An 18617-nucleotide genomic window follows, 5' to 3' on the forward strand; every position below is an offset into this window, starting at 1 on the left:
AAAAAATCCACGGTTTGTGGCCAGATGGTCCATGAAAAAATATTCTTTAAAAAATCAACTTTTTGTAGTTAGATGATCCAGTTTTGTGGTCAGATGATCTATGAAAAAATATTCTTTAAAAAATCCACGTTTTGTGGTCAGATGGTCCATGAAAAAATATTCTTTAAAAATTCACGTTTTGTGGTCAGGTTGTCCATGAAAAAATATTCCTTAAAAAATCCACGTTTTGTGGTCAGGTGGTCCATGAAAAAATATTCTTTAAAAAAATTCACGTTTTGTAGTCAGGTGGTCCATGAAAAAATATTCTTTAAAAAAATCCACGTTTTGTGGCCAGTTGGTCCATGAAAAAATATTCTTTAAAAAATCCACGTTTTGTGGTCAGATGGTCCATGAAAAAAATATTCTTTGAAAACCCCACGTCTTGTGGTCAGGTGGTCCATGAAAAAATATTCTTTAAAAAATCCACGTTTTGTGGTCAGATGGTCCATGAAAAAAATATTCTTTGAAAACCCCACGTCTTGTGGTCAGATGGTCCATGAAAAAATATTCTTTAAAAAAATCCACGTTTTGTGGTCAGGTGGTCTATGAAAAAATATTCTTTAAAAAAATCCACGTTTTGTGGTCAGGTGGTCCATGAAAAAATATTCTTTAAAAAAAAATCCACGTTTTGTGGTCAGATGGTTCATGAAAAAATATTCTTTAAAATCCACGTTTTGGAGATATAACAGATCAAATCCCGGCCAAGATGAGGTAAAGACAGCAATAAACCGGCGGAAGAATAATAAAGCAGCATTATGCGATGGTCTACCAATCGAGCTATTCAAAACCGGAGGCGACACGCTGATAAGGTGCATGCATTAGCAAGTGAGAACCATCTGGCAGGAAGAGCGCGTAAGTCTGCTCTCTATTGCTTATAAGATAATGTCATATTGTGCGAACGATTTCAGCCTAGGCTAAAAAGGCGTATAAATACGAGCAAATGGCGGTACACGCAAAACTGTAATCGCAAGGCTTCGATTCAAATAAATTTTCTCTAGAGGACCAACTAAGTAAGGACGTTTTTGTCGTTCTAAAGCTTGTGTTCAATTACCCAGCAAAAAATCGGATCCCTTAGTCATTATGTAACCCATTACAAAGTAATGTAAACAAAAATAACTACTTATATTACTTCTTACTAAGTTATGAGTACGGTGCCAGAGAGCATGTGTGCCCGACTACATACCCTAGGGTTGTGTGTTCAACTCTCACCGTCGGCACACAAGCTTTTTGTTAACAAAATGAAAAAACTGATGGTGGTGCACACGTTAGTGTTTAAACAACCCTTAATGTGCGTACCCGTGGCCGAGTGTGTAGTATGTTCGGCTACAAATCAGAAGTTTGCATGATCAAATCCAGCAGAGGGAGAAATAAAGTAAAAAATAAAATGAAATAAATATAGGAAGTATGTTGAAATTGAAAACAAATTCCATCGCAACTGTTTTTAACACAGAAATTGTTTAGCTTATATTTCAATTTTTGGCCACAGAATAACTAGTTATTCGTCGAGCCGTCTTCAATGGATTGGAGACAACTTTAAAGACATATAGCAGACAACTTCCAACTGGGAAAGATGGGGAGATAATCTCGTGTGTGTGACCAACACATACCGGTTGCATTTGTAGTTGTTGGTGAGCTCCGGTACATAGAAGCTCAATACTTAGCCTTTATTCCCAGTTGGAAGTTGTCTGCTATGTGTCTTCAAAGTTGTCGCCAATCCATTGAAGACGGCTCGACGACAGCCCTTTGCGATCATCGACGACATTTTCGCACAAATATCGGAAACTCGTGCACGATAAGTTGAGTGCCAATGTAAGCGAAGTTGTCTTCATGGACGATAGAATGATCATTAAATTGTACTAAGGCACATTGCAAGACATTTTCGTTCAGAATGTCACACATCGCACATGGAAGAGTGACAAATTTGGTGACACCGTCTTTTTTAAAGACAATTTTGAAAATTTTCGTTGATGAAATGGTCATCGCAGATTCAATTTCCTACTGGGTTGTTACCGTGCCCGTCTTAATTTATTAATGGAGAAAATTTGGCATTATTCGCTAAGGGGTATAGCGGATAAAACTGCAGTTTAAGACCACGTCACATATCCTCAACAGTTTCCTGAATTTTTGGTTGTACAATAGGGTTATGACTTTTTTACAACCTCATATCCCTGTATCATAACTTTATGAGTTTCTACATAAGATTATATAAATCTTAATTATAAGGTGCTTCGGTGAAAAAACCTCACGCACAAAATGATTTTAAACTTAGAAATTTTGAGAATTATGAGCAATTTTTTGAAATCACTGTAAGCAGATATATAATTGAAAATAAACTTTAGAGCCATATGAGATATCCAAACTGACAACATTTTTTTCTCACTCATTATACCCTCCACCATAATATGGAGGGTATAAATAAATTTGTCATTCCGTTTGTAACACATCGAAATATTCATCGGAGACCCTATAATGTTTACATATTCTTGATTAGTGTAAAATTCTAAGTCGATATAACCAAGTCTGTCCGTCTGTTGAAATCAAGACACAGCTCGTAATTTTTAAGATTGAGCTTTGTAATTTGGTATAGAAGTTTCTATTACTCCTAAAAGGTATTGCAAATGGGCTATATCAGTTCACGATTTGATATAGCCCCAGAGAACGGTACCACCCTATTTTCGGTATTTTGAAATTGCTGATATTTGGTACTTAGTCTTCGTTGGGGGTAAAAAACTTCCCCTAGAATTTTGTTGGTAACTCCCGATTTTTGGTGTTTTGAAGGTTGTCCTTCAAATGGCTGAAATTTGGTAGTTGGTCTTCATATGGGGTATTAATCGTTCCATACGAAAATTTGTCGGTCCACGCCTTCATATAGTCCCCATAGAACGTACCTCCCGATTTTCAGTGCTTTGAAGATTGTTGCCTCAAAATATCTCAGAAATGGCTGAAATATATATACAACTTTCCCCCAGAAGTTTATCGGTACAGGTCCATGCCTTAGTATAACCCCCATAGAACTGTACCTCCCTATTTCCGGTATTTTGAATGTTGTGGCCTCAATATTCCACAGAAATGGCTGAAAATTGCTATTTGGTCGTAATTTGGGGTATTAAACGTTCCATATGAAACTCGTTGATATAGGTCCACGCCTTCATATAGCCCCCATAGAACGGTACCACCCGATGTTCGGTATTTTGAACGTTTTAGCCTCATTATCACATTGAAATAGCGGAAATTTAGTATTTAGTCTTCGTTGGGGGTATAAAAATTTGTCGGTATAGGTCCACGCCTTCATATAGTTCTCATAGAACGGTACATTCCGATTTTCGGTATTTCGAAGGTTGTGGCCACATCAACCCACCGAAATGACTGAAACTTGGTAATTAGTCATTGCTGGAGGTAAATTCCTTTCCGACTGAAATTTGTCGGTATGGGTCCACGTTCGATATAGCCCCCATATAACCGTACCTCCCGATTTTCGTAAATCTGAAGGTTGTGACGTCAATATCCCACCTAAAGACTGAAATTTGGGAACAAATCTAGTTTAGTAAAAACTCTCCGATTTTTTTGAAATTTTTTCCAGAGGTAGGTATTTTTACGCTGATTACGGGAATATAAAATTTTCTTGGGGGACGGACCCGGTTACCCGGTTATTCGACCCGAAAGTCCGGGTACCCGGTACCCGATAGACCCGGTTCTACTGAACCGATTCTTACAAAATGGGTATCGTTGGAAAGCTTATGAAACTACCTATCCAACAAGTGGTCATATGATGGGGTTATCTCCAGGGGTTCAGAAGTTATAACCAAAATACCTCTTTTTAGACCCGGGTTTTTCCATAAAACCCTCAAAAAGTCGAAAAAGGGTCCATTATGGGTGCTCAATAAATTCACGTAATTTTATAGCTCATACTTCAACCTTTCCAAAATGGTGCCATTTGTTATAATACCTTCACTGGGTCCAGAGATATTGACCTTAGAACCATCGTACCCTCTTTTTTTAAGTAAATTTTTTTCTAAGTAGCCGGCCTTCGGCCGGGGATTTAAGACTTTCTCCTATGGACAGGTTCAAATCTAGGGAATGGGAACAACATTTTCTTTTAAATTATAAATTTTCTCTAAGTAGCCGGCCTTCGGCCGGGGATTTAAGACTTTCTCCTATGGACAGGTTCAAATCTAGGGAATGGTAACAACATTTTCTTTTAAATTATAAATTTTCTCTAAGTAGCCGGCCTTCGGCCGGGGATTTAAGACTTTCTCCTATGGACAGGTTCAAATCTAGGGAATGGGAACAACATTTTCTTTTAAAGTATAAATTTTCTCTAAGTAGCCGGCCTTCGGCCGGGGATTTAAGACTTTCTCCTATGGACAGGTTCAAATCTAGGGAATGGGAACAACATTTTCTTCTAAATTTTAAATTTTTCTCTCATTCTAAGGTCAATATCTCTGGACCCAGTGAAGGTATTATAACAAATGGCACCATTTTGGAAAGGTTGAAGTATGAGCTATAAAATTACGTGAATTAATTGAGCACCCATAATGGGCCCTTTTTCGACTTTTTGAGGGTTTTATGGAAAAACCCGGGTCCAAAAAGAGGTATTTTGGTTATAACTTCTGAACCCCTGGCGATAACCCCATCATATGACCACTTGTTGGATAGGTATTTTCATAAGCTTTCCAACGATACCCATTTTGTAAGAATCGGTTCAGTAGAACCGGGTCTATCGGGTACCGGGTACCCGGACTTACGGGTCGAATAACCGGGTAACCGGGTCCGTCCCCCAAGAAAATTTTATATTCCCGTAATCAGCGTAAAAATACCTACCTCTGGAAAAAATTTCAAAAAAATCGGAGAGTTTTTACTAAACTAGATTTAAGCCGAAATTTGTTATTTAGTCTTACATGGGTTTATAAAATATGCCAGACAGAATTATCAGTATAAGTCCGCGGATTCCTATATCCCCCATAGAAGCGTACCCCTTGATTTTCGGTATTTTGAAGGTTTTTCCGATATATCGGAAATTTGGTATTAAGTCTTCTTTGAGTCTAAAAACTTCCCGCCAAAAATTTGTAGAATTTCGGTATTTTGAAGGTTAGCCACATTGTTTTACCGAACTTGCTGAAATACAATACAATACAACTCATGGTGGAGGGTATAACAAGTTTGGCCTGGCCGAACTTAACGCCGTTCTTACTTGTTTTCTTTAATTCCGAGAATCATAAAAATGTAGTAAATGCTTTTTTCAAAGATATAATAAAAACAAAACAAAATTTTTTGAAAGTTGTTTGTGCATGACCTTTTTCAATATTTGAAATGATAAACGTTATTTTGCTTATAAGTAGGCTTAAGTTTATCCATTCGTGCAACAGAAAATAATTTTTAAAAAAATTGCCATTCATACATTTTTTCAAAAAAAAAAAATTCGATTTGGGCGTTTACTTTTTTATATTTCATGGAATAAACGACATTTTTGAGAAAAAATGTCGAAAAGTTATAAACCTATTGCGCATATGTTCCTTCAAAAAAAAAAAAATGTTAATACCCAAAGATCAATTGTCCGCTCCAAATATAAGAGTGAGCAAAGAAGTTTTCTTTGGTACATTCATATAACCCCAATAAAAAAACCACTACCAAAGTTCATATATTTGCAATTTTTTAAGACTTTCATTAGTTGGAAAGCCACAAATTATAAAAAATATTAGCCACAGAATAATTACACAAGCAGAGTTACAGAAAAAAGTGCCAGATGATACATACGATAAATATGGCCACCTAGGTACATAACACTGTGCTACAAAAGTTGACAAATTTTTTTTGCAGGGGTTCTGATGCATAAGTTCAGTATTTTCGTCTTCCATTGACTCCCACAATACCGAATTTATGCATCAGATCCCATGCAAAATTTCACTGTAGCACAGTGTAATTAATCCAAAAGTTGTTTTTTAAATTCATTTGGGATGGAACAAACCAAAATGTGACAAAAGAAAGTACAAAAATCGGTTTTATTCATTTCATAAGAGACAGCCGTTTTAATCTTATTACAACCCTATCAGAGGAATTCTCAAGTTTCGTGACTTTCATGGTAATACTGTACAATTATTTTCCCATAGTTTAAAAAACATCCCAATGTTGATATTCACGAAAAGTGTTCAATAGCTAATTGTAAAAATATAAGGAACTTCAACATTATTATCTGTGTGGTCAACAAATTTAGAAATAAACGCGAAAACTCACTACAAAAAATATTGTAACAATCAAAACAAAAGACTTAAGATACAAACTTCAATACCCATAAAAATATATTTCCAACATCTTTAAATATTCCATAAAAAATAATTCAGTTTTTAAATTTGTCTAATTTAAATAATTCCATTTCGTTTTAACAAATTTTGTTCATACACTAATTTAATATTGTTTTTTTTTTTCATTTTTCGTTACCATTTCTATTACCATTTCAGATCCCCTGACAGCAATGATTACCGATCGCAACAAATTGAATTTTGTTACGATACAATGGTTGTGGCTTTTGTGTCTCATTTTGGTGTTCAGTGGCGGCTTCACAACAACACTGGCCCACAATATTGCCGGTGGTGGTGAGACCACACAACAAAAGCAACATGCAGCACAACAGATCCAGGCTCAACAACAACAGCAGCAGCAGACACAGCAGGTTGATACACAACAGCAACAGCAGCAACAACCAGCCGCGTTACAAATAGTCCAGCCACAAGTAGAGAGCAATGGACCACAGTCACAACAACAAGATGTAACAGGTATGAAATGACAACAACGACGACAACTACGACTATGCTGATGATGACGATGGCATATGGACACCGACATAGCCAATGACAAAAAAAATTTTATATGTATGAAAAAAATTAAATAATCATTACAGACGCATAGCCGAGAAAAAAAACGAACTGGCCAAGAAAACAATGAAAAATATGTTTATGACAGTCAAATTGCTCAAAATGGTATTGACAAAAAACGAAATAATAACAACTCAAATACTCACAAAAAAATGATGACAATGATTATTGCCAGATCAGAGACCAAAAAAAGATAAATAGCCACCATTATTGTCAGTGTCAAATCAATATCAATCAAATTGTTTAAATGACAATATAAAGTAACAAAAACAATTGATTGTAGGATGTTTTTTTTTTGTATTAAGAAGTATTGAAAACTAATAAAAATAATAATCATTTTTGTAATCCACACCACAACCGCTGAATACAAATTCATAATTGTAGCAAATTTGTTTGCAAATACTTTCACTAATCATCATCGAGATTGATGGATGTACTGTTGTGGGAATTGGATTGTGTGAAAATTTTATGAAGTCCCACCATGTCTTCCATTTTTCTGTGATCGTTATGTGATCCCTCAAAGGATTTTTAATTGCGTAGACTTTTTTTGCTTATCACGAAAGGTTTTTTTTTTGAGATTTTTACCATGATACTTAAGGTTAGAGTTAAAGCAGTGGCAAGCATATTATTCTTGTATTCAGAAGGTCCGCGGTTGTTTAGTTCCTGACCAAACAATAACATTTATTGCCTCACCTAAACGCTAGAAAGATCTGAGTGTATGCGATATAAACAACTGTTTTATAAGTTGTGTACTATTGTAATATGTTGAACACGCCACTCAGTGTTACCACTTCTTTATAAACGTGGACAAGTATAGAAGGAGATTACCTGAACTATTGAAATTTTACACAAGTACATATATCCTTTTTTATATCCTCAGCATTTATGCTAACGAGGGTATATGGCCAACATTTTTCAAAATTCAATATAATTGAAGCCAAAATTTACCCTTTTATAACTCGCGAATTGTGGTTGTACATTATACAAATTCAATGCTTTTGGGCAAAATGAAATGTTTTTAGACATGGCAAAAAATATTGGCCTTAAAATTTAATTTGCGCGGCAGCTGTGGTTATATGTACATATATGTTAAACCAATAAGGACACGATTAAAGTCGCTCGGGGCCGACTATATAATAACCTACACCTCTGTGAATATGTAAAATATATATTGGGGGCTATATCCAAATCTGAACCGATTCCGATGTAATATGGCACACTTATTTCAAGACCAAATTCCGTCACACACATGTAGACCAAAATTCAGTCACACATTCCAAATTTTATCAAAATCGGACATATATCAAGCTTTTTGTAGAAAATTTTGTAGTTATAGTTTTTTTGTGAGGGTTTTCAGACAGAAACCACTATAACTTAGCCATTTGTAAACCGATTAAAAAAATAATAACTTATTCGAAAGATATTATTCGCCCCTTTACGAGGCAGAAGGATCAATAGAAATCCGTTGTGAAAAAAAGAAGATATGCCCGTTTAAATTTTGAAAATGTAAGAAACCCAGATTTTCACTACTTTTTCCGTTATAAACAAATAAAGCGAAGTGACCCAAACCTACTAAAGGCATTTTCGTTGTCCATGGATCCCAACACGATAGAATTTTGCATCATCACAGTGCCATTTATCGACATTTTCCGAAAAGTTTGCACCTTCTCAAGGCCAAAACTGCCTGAAGTAGGGTTACAATGGTTTTGCGATGTATTAGAGAGTTCTTAATCACTGTCTTGGCTACAATTTTTGTCTTGGTATTGGATCGAAAATCTCAATGGTTTGGCCGTTATATGCTAAAATATCAAAAAAAAAAACGTGGATAAAAAACTTAAAGTGAAAATCGGGAGGCTCGATTTTCGCGGTAGACCTATGGTCTAGTAGACTTTTTTGCTCAGTTCAATCCCAGGAATCAGAAACGCGAAGGGCCCATTAAGGTTTTTTTCTTTCCATACAAACCGCCCCACCCTAACCCTCAGCCTATGTCAATTTAAACTTTCATTTACGGACAGATCGAATGTATTTAGGGTCTTTTCAGAATTTGGTAGCCCTTTTTGGATATTTGAACTTGCCGAAAATGATGTGCATTAGTTCAGAAGTATTGCGGAGGAGGTACTTAAAGGAATGGACCGATTTGGTTCATTATGGAAGTGGATCTTATTTTGGCAGTCATATCTTTTCGATAGATAACACGCCCACTAGTAATTTCAGTGGGTCATCGTATAATTGGACCAGTATGGATTTATCCACGGAAAACATAATATCGCTTTAAAAAGGAACACAACGAACATCATCGGTATATATCTCTAAATGATCTTCGAATAGACTTTAAAATGCACTTAGATACAAAAATTTAACTTTTGTGGGGGAGATACCCTATGGAGAGGACCGTTATGGGTCATTTTAGAAGTTAAACTAAAGTTGGACAAAATATTAGGAGATCCAAAGTTTGGACCAAATTGGTAACCCGTTCAAGAGATATTGTGCATACCATTTTAGTGACATTTTTTAAATATTTTGGATCAAATCGGTTGATCAGCTCGAGAGTTATCGTGCTCTCCACCCACTACATATGGTGATATCTGGGTGTTTTATACCTTTGGGGCTGTTTTGTAAAAAAGTATGGACTTGCCCCTGAAAAAAACATTTACCGTCTTAATTGAAGCAGCGAATGCAAGTTGCTTCAACAAAAATTAAAGTGAACTTATCCGAAATGTTGTGAGGAAGGTACCAGAGGGAGTGGAAAAAAATATAATCCATATTCGAACCTGATCTATATCTGGTAGATATATTATCATGTGTAAAGTATGGACCAAATCGGTCACTCCCTTCAAGAGTTATCGTGCGCACAATTTTTCCCAACATTTTTGAACTTTTGTGGGGGAGGTACCTAATGAGTGAACCGATATGGCTCATCTTCGAACTTAAACTTAGTTTGGACAGAATATTACGAAGGCCAGATTTTGGACCGAATCGGCAGATCCTTTCGAGAGTTATCTTGCGCTCCAACCACTACACACGTTGTAATAGGGTTTTTTTTATAACTCACGGGCTATTTTCTCAGGAAGTATAGACTTGCCCCTAATGAAACTTGCACCGTCATATAGGTGGCGGTGAATACAAGTTGCTACAACAAAAATCAAAGCGATTCGAGAGCAGTTCCTAAACTGAACTTTTCCGAAAATTTGTTTGGGGCCGATATAGTCCACATTGGAATCTCATCTAAGTCTGATAAAAATATCAAGATGTGCAAAGTATGGATCAAATCGGTTACTCCCTTAAAGATTTATCGTGCGCACAAATTTTCCGAACATTTTCGAACATTTGGGGGTAGGTACCAGATAAGTGGACTGATATAACCCATCTTCGAACTTAAACTTAGTTTGGACAAAATATTCCGAAAGCCACATTTTGGACCGAATCGGTTGATCCGTTCGAGAGTTACAGCGCGCTCTGAAACGGATTTCGTCCAAACATACTTGGGGTCTTAAACCATTTATTTCAATGAGGAACATTTTGCCCGTATGAAAGTGTACATACCCTCGTTGGTATAAATGCTAATTTATAGTAATAAAAATTATAACAGCATCTAGACATTGTGAGGAATAAAATGAAACCTAAGTCGTGGAGATAGGAGCTATAGTATTCATGTTATTTGCAAAAATACGAAGAAAATATGACGAAAAAAATAAAAACCATATTATTCTAATTTAATTTTTTTATGGTTTTATAGGAAAAGTTGTCCTTCCGGTACCTCCCCACAAAAGTTCGAAAATGTTCGGTAAATTTGTGCTCACGATAACTCTTGAAAGGAGCAAACGATGTGATCCATACTTTGCACTTCGTGAAATTTCTACCAGATTTAGATGAGGTTCCAATATGGACTCAATCGGTCCACCCCTTTGGGTACCTCCCACACAATATTTCGGAAAAGTTCAGTTTAGGACCTGTTCTCGAATCGCTTTGATTTTTATTGTATTCACTGACCCCATACGACGGTACAAGTTTCATCATGCGCAAGTCCATACTTCCTGAGAAAATAACCTGAAAGTTGCAAAAAAAACCTCTATGACACCGTGTGCAGAGGTTGGAGCGCAAGATAACTCTCGAACGGATCCGCCGATTTGGTGCAAAAGTTGGCCTTGGTAATATTTTCCAAACTTAGTTCAAGTTCGAAGATAAGCCATATCGGTCCACTCCTTCAGGTACCTCCCCCACAAAAGTTCAAAAATGTTTGAAAAAATTGTGCGCATGATAACACTTGAAGGGAGTGACCGATTTGGTCCGTACGAATATGGACTACTTTGGGTACCACCCACACAAATTTCGGATAAGTTCATTTTAAGAACTGCTCTCGAATCACTTTTATTTCTGTTGAAGCAACTTGCATTCGCTGTCGCAATTACGACGGAAAAGTTTTTTCAGGGGCAATTCTATACTTCTTGAGACAACAGCCCGAAAGATGTAAAAAGCCAATATGTAGTGGCTAAAGAGCACGATAACTGATTAACCGATTTGGTCCAAACTTTGGCCTTCGTCATATTTTGTCCAAACTTAGTTTCAGTTCGAAGATGGGCAATTCTGGTCCACAACTTTCGGTACTTCCCCAATATATAAAAAATGTCACTAAAATGTCATGATATCTCTTGAAAGTGGCAACGAATTTGTTCCAAACTTTGGATCTCCTAATATTTATACCCTACACCACTATATGGTTTTGGCCAAAAAGTTTGTAACGCATCGAAATAACGGTGGTAGACCAATACATACATATATATACCAAAACAAGTAAGCAAAGACTATAGTCGGACGGGACCGACCATGTGATACCCTTACACCACTACCCCTGGAAATTAGCTTTCAGCAAATCAAAATTCATTTATGGAACAAATAAACTTATTGTAAGAAATACCTTTGTGGATTCTGCCACCTTATCACATCAAGCTGAAATAATAATATAATAATTGTTCCACAAACATCCCATAAGGGACAAAGTAGACTTCTCTCATATCAATGAGTACACCCCGATTCATATTTCCTGATATGGGGACCTACAGTTTATCGCCGAGTCCCAACGGCGTGCCCTAAGCCACCACTTGTAGAGAAGTTTTACATGACTTAAATACTCAGAAAATGTCGCCAATCGTTTGAAGTTACCTGGCCGGGGAATTGATCAAAGGTGGCGAAATACCCCTTAGTAATGTTGACGACAGTTCCTGAATATTCCTGCCATGAAAACATTCTCTACAAGTGGTGTCTTAGGGCACGCCTTTCGGACTTGGCGGTTAATTGTTGTATGTATAAATCCCAAAATAATACGGCAGGAGGAATTCAGTAGGTGCCTTCACCTTCACCAAAATTAATATTTCAAAAAAACTTTAACGGTAGCGAAACCGAGTACATTTTGAAAAAAACGTGGCGAAGCGACCCCATGCTGCAATATATCGCAAAAAGGTAGTAACTCAAAGTGAAATACCGGTATTTTTGACGAAAGAATAGACAAAGAAATGCCAGATTTTTACAGTGGGTATGGTAATTCATTTTCTTAATAAAAAGTTAGTTACTACCCTTCTGTTGAACAGGTGCGATACGTATAAAAAAAATCCAATTGGACAATTAATACGCCTGGGCTCCACGTAATTCGCAATAATGCACAAACTGGGAATTTTTCTGTCATGATAGACACATAGCATGGGAGGAAAATGTGGTTCTCTACAGAAAACCCACTTTATATTAGGCAGTACCCCCGTTATCTATCAAACTCATTATTGCAATTTGTATCAGTGGAAAGGTCAGTCGTTCTCCAGAAATTAAAATATGGACCGAATATAAAATGTTTATATTTTTTATACAAAAATAATGGTCCATTTCACCCGCTAAATAATACTAGATCATCATCCAAAATTGTAGGCACCTTCATCGACCTAAAGTCTTACCTCGTGCAAAATTTCGTGACTATTGAGTTATAATTGCGACATCTAGCGTGTTTATTCCCAGCAAACCAAATGTCTGATGTCCGACAAGTCTGAACAATTTCGGAAGCAAAGTCGTTCAGATTTCGTTCCGATTTCTAAACGATTTTTCGTAGAGGAAATAGTTCAGATTTTGTACCGATTTCGTTCCGATTTCGGAACGAATGTCGGAAAGAAATTTCCTTTTCGAATTTCCCAAGGATTTCCTTCAGATTTCGTTACGAAATCGGACCGAAATCGATCCGATGTCGCTCCGACATTTCGTTCCGAAATTATGTCAACCACTTCATACAACTTTCGTTAAGATATCGTTACGATTTCGGATCAGATATCGGACGAATCGTCCGAATTTTGTTTCGATTTCGTTACGATGTCGGTACGATTGGTTTGCTGGGTTATTACACTACAAACAAATAATTGGATATATAAGGCTGTAACTCTGTTATCTTACACTATGCAACACTAAAAATGCAAACAACTTGTAGTATGGATTTTTTGAAAGTACATATTTAGACTACAGAAACCCTAGTAGGGTTTTGTCCTGTCAGATCCAGTTCGGATTTTATGGCCTCATCTAAACCGGGCTAAATCTACACTTTTTTGCATTTATCAGGCCGTTATCTCAGAAACGAATAGGAATTTGGCCTTGCTGTCTTTAGCAATATTGTAGCCCTAAACTAGTAGAACTTATCTTTTGAAAAAACCACACAAGAAAAACTCGATCTAGGGCATCAATATCTATAAAATATAGAAAATTTTACATAATTGCTGAAATTCTGGTCAGTATCGGCTAAACTATTGGGAGTTGAACCATGTTACCTTTTGCAAAAATTTTCCAAATAAAGTTCTCAACAATTCTTTAGAACATTCTGAAACTCTAAAGTGCTTACTTCATGTTGTTTCAGCGGTATTTTGCATCATATCTTTTACAACACGTATTTCAAACACAGTTCGCACCAAGAGTTTATTCTCGCATTTCGGATTTCACTACATTATTGACATTTTGATTAAATCGTCGTTGAAAATGTACTGAAAACAACGGCAACGAGGCATTTTACAAAAATGACATGTTCTGAAGAGTTGTGTATTACATTCAACGGAATATTTTTCCAAAAGGGAATATTCAGAAAAAAATAACGGTTTTGGAGATACGGTGCAAAATGTATAAAAATTGTGCCATTTTTGCATATATTTTGAAATTTGAGGCCATAAATGTAGTTTTTCGAGTTCATTATTTCTCCAAATATTTTATTCTTGTCCTTATCTACAAATTTGCTTCAGAGGTCTGAAGAAGATTCGCATTGGTTTCAGAGATATAGCCCCGAACTTCTTTAAAAACTTAATATTTAACCATGTTTAGATGGGGCCATAAAATCCGAGCTGGATCTGACACAACAAAACGCTATTAAGGTTTCTTGTCGTTTGGGTCTGTACTTTCAAAAAATCCACAGTTCGAATTGTTTGCACAAGATCACCTTAAAAATGTTGCACAGTGTTATCATATACGCCAACACAACTGGCATCAATAGAAAGGTCACAAGTTTATTTTCCAAGTATATCTTACTTACCCGGAATATGTCTTCCAAGAATTAATATATAAGCTGTATATTATTAATTTTCACAATTTTCACACAAAAGTTGTGGTCCATTTAACCCTCTAAATATTATCTGATCATCATCTCAAATTGCAAGCTTCTTCTTCCTACCTACAGAGCCGCAACAAAATTGGATAAATATTATGTTTTTCGTCCATTTCACCCGCTAAATATTTCATGATCATCACCAATAAAAATAGAGATCTGTTCTGGTCTGAACCCGAACTCCATACAAAATATCGTGATGATCGGTCCATAATTACGGCCTGGAGTTTGATTACAATTTATAATGGACAGACGGAAGGACGGACGGACACACATCTCAAAATCGCTTTATCTCGTCGAGATATGAAGATTGGTATACCACATTGGGGGTCTCCGACAAATATTTCGCGGTGTTACATGATTTTTTACCAAAACAGACTTATAATACCCTTTCCACATAGTGTGTGTCTCGACGATCTGACTCGATCTGGCTATTTGTGTCCGTCCGTCCGCCTGTCCATCAAAACCTTGTAATCACGCTACAGGTCGCAATTTTATCCGTCACCAAATTTTGGGTGTTGATGAAAGTCCCGGAGGAGAAGAGGCCTATTGATTCTGGCGAGGTCGGAACGGGCAAAAAAACTTATTTGGAGAAAAAGTCAACATTTTATTTCAAAAGCAAAACCCGCTAATAAAGCAATATTTGCACCAAATAAAAAGTAGGTTCATATCATTGAAGCAATATGAATCTTCATGCACTCGTTGATATGAGAAAAGTCTCCCTTGTCCTTGTCATATGTACATTGTTTACATATACGCTAATTGGGGTGTACCATTCAACTTTTAGAGTCCTCTGTAAACAGAAAATCTCTTCTCAAAACACATGTGTAATTATACCCTACACCACTATGTGGAAAGGGTATTATAAGTTTGTTTTGGTAAAAATTCATGTAACACCGCGAAATATTCGTCGGAGACCCCCAATGTGGTATACCAATCTTCATATCTCGGCGAGATAAAGCTATTTTGAGATGTGTGTCCGTCCGTCCGCCCGTCCGTCCGTGTATCCGTCTGTCCATTATAAATTGTAATCAAACTCCAGGCCGCAATTATGGACCGATCGTCACGAAATTTGGTATGGAGGTCGGTTTCTCATCAGAATAGATCGCTATTTTAATTGGTGATGATCGTGAAATATTTAGCGGGTGAAATGGACCAAAAACATAATTTTTATCCGATTTTGTAGATGCTCTGTAGGTCGCAATAATAGTCCGATCGCCTCGAAATTTTAAATAAGGTAAGAGTATATGACAAAGAAGAAACTTGCAATTTGAGATGGAGATCAGATAATATTTAGAGGGTTAAATGGACCAAAACTTTTGTGTGAAAATTGTAAAAATTTTAATATACAGCTTATATCTTTGTTCCTGAAAGACACATTCCACACTCGTGAGTTATATTTGGAAGACGATCGCTTGATCTTTCAATTGGTGTCAATTATGTTGATGTACGTGATCAGATAACAGAGTTGCAGCCTAATATGTCCAGTTTTTTGTTTGTAGTGTAATCATAAACCCGCTAGAGGTCGCAATTATAGCTCAATAGTCACGAAACTTTGCACGAGGTAAGAGTTTAGTTTGAAGAAAATGCCTACAATTTTGCATGATGATCTGATATTATTTGGCGGTTGACATAGACCATTACCTTCGGATGAAAAATATACAAATTTTTTTGTTGGTCCATATTTTCATTTCTGGAGGGCATATACTGGCAAAGTAGCCTACATATGGAAAAATAACTACTGATCTTTCCCCTGATGCAAACTGCAATAATTTGTCTGCTAGATAACGCACCTACTGCCTGTTATATAATGTGTTTTGTGTAGAGAACCACAATTTCCTCCCATGCTACAAATTGTCTCTATCATGACAGAGAAATTTTCAGTTCAGTTGTCAAATTGAATTTTAATGCAAATATTGCAGCATGGGGTCGCCTCGCCACCTATTTTATACCTCAGGATTTAGGGTAAATTGGATACATACAACCGGACCGCTTGGCGGTGCACGCAGAATTGGCAGGCCAAGGAATAGATGGCGCAAACAAGTGGATGTTGAGATGAAAAGGCGCGGAATTCCAGAGAGCGAAGCAACAAATAGAGAGAATTGGAGATCTTTTCTTAGTTCGGCCTATAGAACAAATGTTCTGTAATGGGCCAGCTAAGTAAGTAAGTAAGTAAGATACATACAAAATACGACCAAAGATGTGTCTCATCGAAAAATTGGTTTTAGACCCCAAGTATATTTGGACGAAATTTGTGTCAGATAATTTGGAGTCTATTTAGAGCTGTCCATTCATCTGTCTCTTTTAATGTCTAGCTGGCTAGTGCGCACGATAACTCTCGTACGGATCTACCGATTAGAACCAAATTTTATACTTCGTAATATTTTACCCAAACTTTGTTTAAGTTCGAATGTAGGCTATATCGGTCCACACCTCCCCCAAAAAATTTCAAAAATGTTTTCGATAAATTGTGTGAACGATAACTGGCGGAGTGAGCAATCGATTTGCTCCAAACTTTCCATATATTATTATTCCTTCCAGATATAGATCGGATAAGACTATATCGGTCCTTAGGGTACCTCCCACACAAAATTAGAAACGGGAAATTTAAGAGTCCTCTCGAATCGCTTTGAATTTTTTTCAGCAGATCGTACTTGCTCCGCAAATCCGCAAGTTAACTCTCAAGGGGATTTTCTGATTGGTCGAAACTTTACACATCGTATTATTTCATCCAGTCATGTGTCCGGTAGGAATATGGACTATATCGGTCCGTCCTTCGAGTACCTCCCACACAAAATTTGGGAAAAGTGCAGTTGGAGGACCCGTATCGGATCTATTTGATTATTATTATTTTTTGGAGAAGGTTCTTTTTACGGTCCCTATTATGGTCCCTTTCCCTGGGTAAGTCATACCTCCTGAGATAATAGTCCAGAAGTTCCAAAAACCCCTGCCAGCTCTAACTAAAATTACAAATCTGAAAAAATAATTCTCAAATATTTCCAAAACTCAGAATTTATCTTACTAAAATTGATTTGGTATAGTCCCATATTACGATACCTACAGATTCCACGTATTTTGAAGCAAATTCGTGTTACAAAATAAATATATTTTTTACGGCTGAGGGTATATCACCGTTAGCGCAGCTGACTTATACTATCTTCTTTGCTGTGTAATTGAATATGAATAATTTTGGGATTTATAAATTTGTTTGCATGCAAAATTTTTGAATTCCTATTCATTGTTAGTTATTATTACCGGTATAAAACATATTTCAGATATCACAATATATGCCCACAATGAACTATTTTCTAGGCATATGTGAGGTACAAGTGCACAATTTTGGACGATAGATCTTCAATAAACTCGCAATTTTCCCAATTAACAAATATACCAAATTGCGTGGTATATATGTATTTATTTTAGGTGTATTCCAAAAAGGAACCTGATATTCAAAGACAATTTGAAGGTGTAGCAGGTGGGGCCAATCAATGCGAATTTTCCAATTTTCGAACATTTTTTAGAAATGATAAATTATACATATATTTTTCCACAAACATCCCAGTAAAGAAAAGTGGGCTTCTCTTATATCAATGGATTCATATGATGTTATATAGTATATGTGACCTAGTTTTTATCGCCGAGTCCGAACGGCGTGTCCTAAGTTGCCACTTGTAGAGACGTTTTTCATGTCTGAAATACTCAGGAAATATCACCAACAGTACTGCGGGATATTTTGCCACCATAGACAATTTGATGGGAATCGAACCCGGACATTCAGCGTGCAAGGCGGTTGCACATAGCTAATTCCTACAGGTTGTGGTGTAGGGTATCATATGGTCGGCCCCGTCCGACTATAGCCTTTGCTTACTTGTTGCTGATATGAAAATGTGTTTCCTTTAAATAGGAAAAATGTCCTTATTCATTATCCCGTAAATTCTCCTTATACCCCGCCAAAATTCGAAATAAAAACTCCACACAATTTTACAAAAGTATTTCTCGTGTGTGTGTGCGTGTGTGTTTCTGTGCGAATAAATGTTTGTACACTTTCAAAACACTTGATATTCCGACATGATTGCATTTAGTTGATTGTCATG

The 18617-nt window shown here is 36.6% G+C and overlaps 1 protein-coding gene across 1 annotated transcript in view; it reads left to right on the top strand.

Moving 5' to 3' along the window:
* The window catches only part of LOC141393155 (uncharacterized), a 98363-nt gene that overhangs the window by 39654 nt on the left and 40092 nt on the right, over nt 1-18617 (top strand). The window contains exon 2 of the mRNA XM_073966113.1: nt 6495-6809. Coding sequence (XP_073822214.1) covers nt 6509-6809 — 301 coding nt within the window. The 5' untranslated portion in view covers nt 6495-6508. The remainder of the gene's footprint in view (nt 1-6494; nt 6810-18617) is intronic.

Source organism: Musca autumnalis, unplaced genomic scaffold (assembly GCF_047663935.1).
Source record: "Musca autumnalis isolate F117 unplaced genomic scaffold, ASM4766393v1 scaffold_2, whole genome shotgun sequence".
In the NCBI taxonomy this organism is placed as follows: Eukaryota; Metazoa; Arthropoda; class Insecta; order Diptera; family Muscidae; genus Musca; species Musca autumnalis.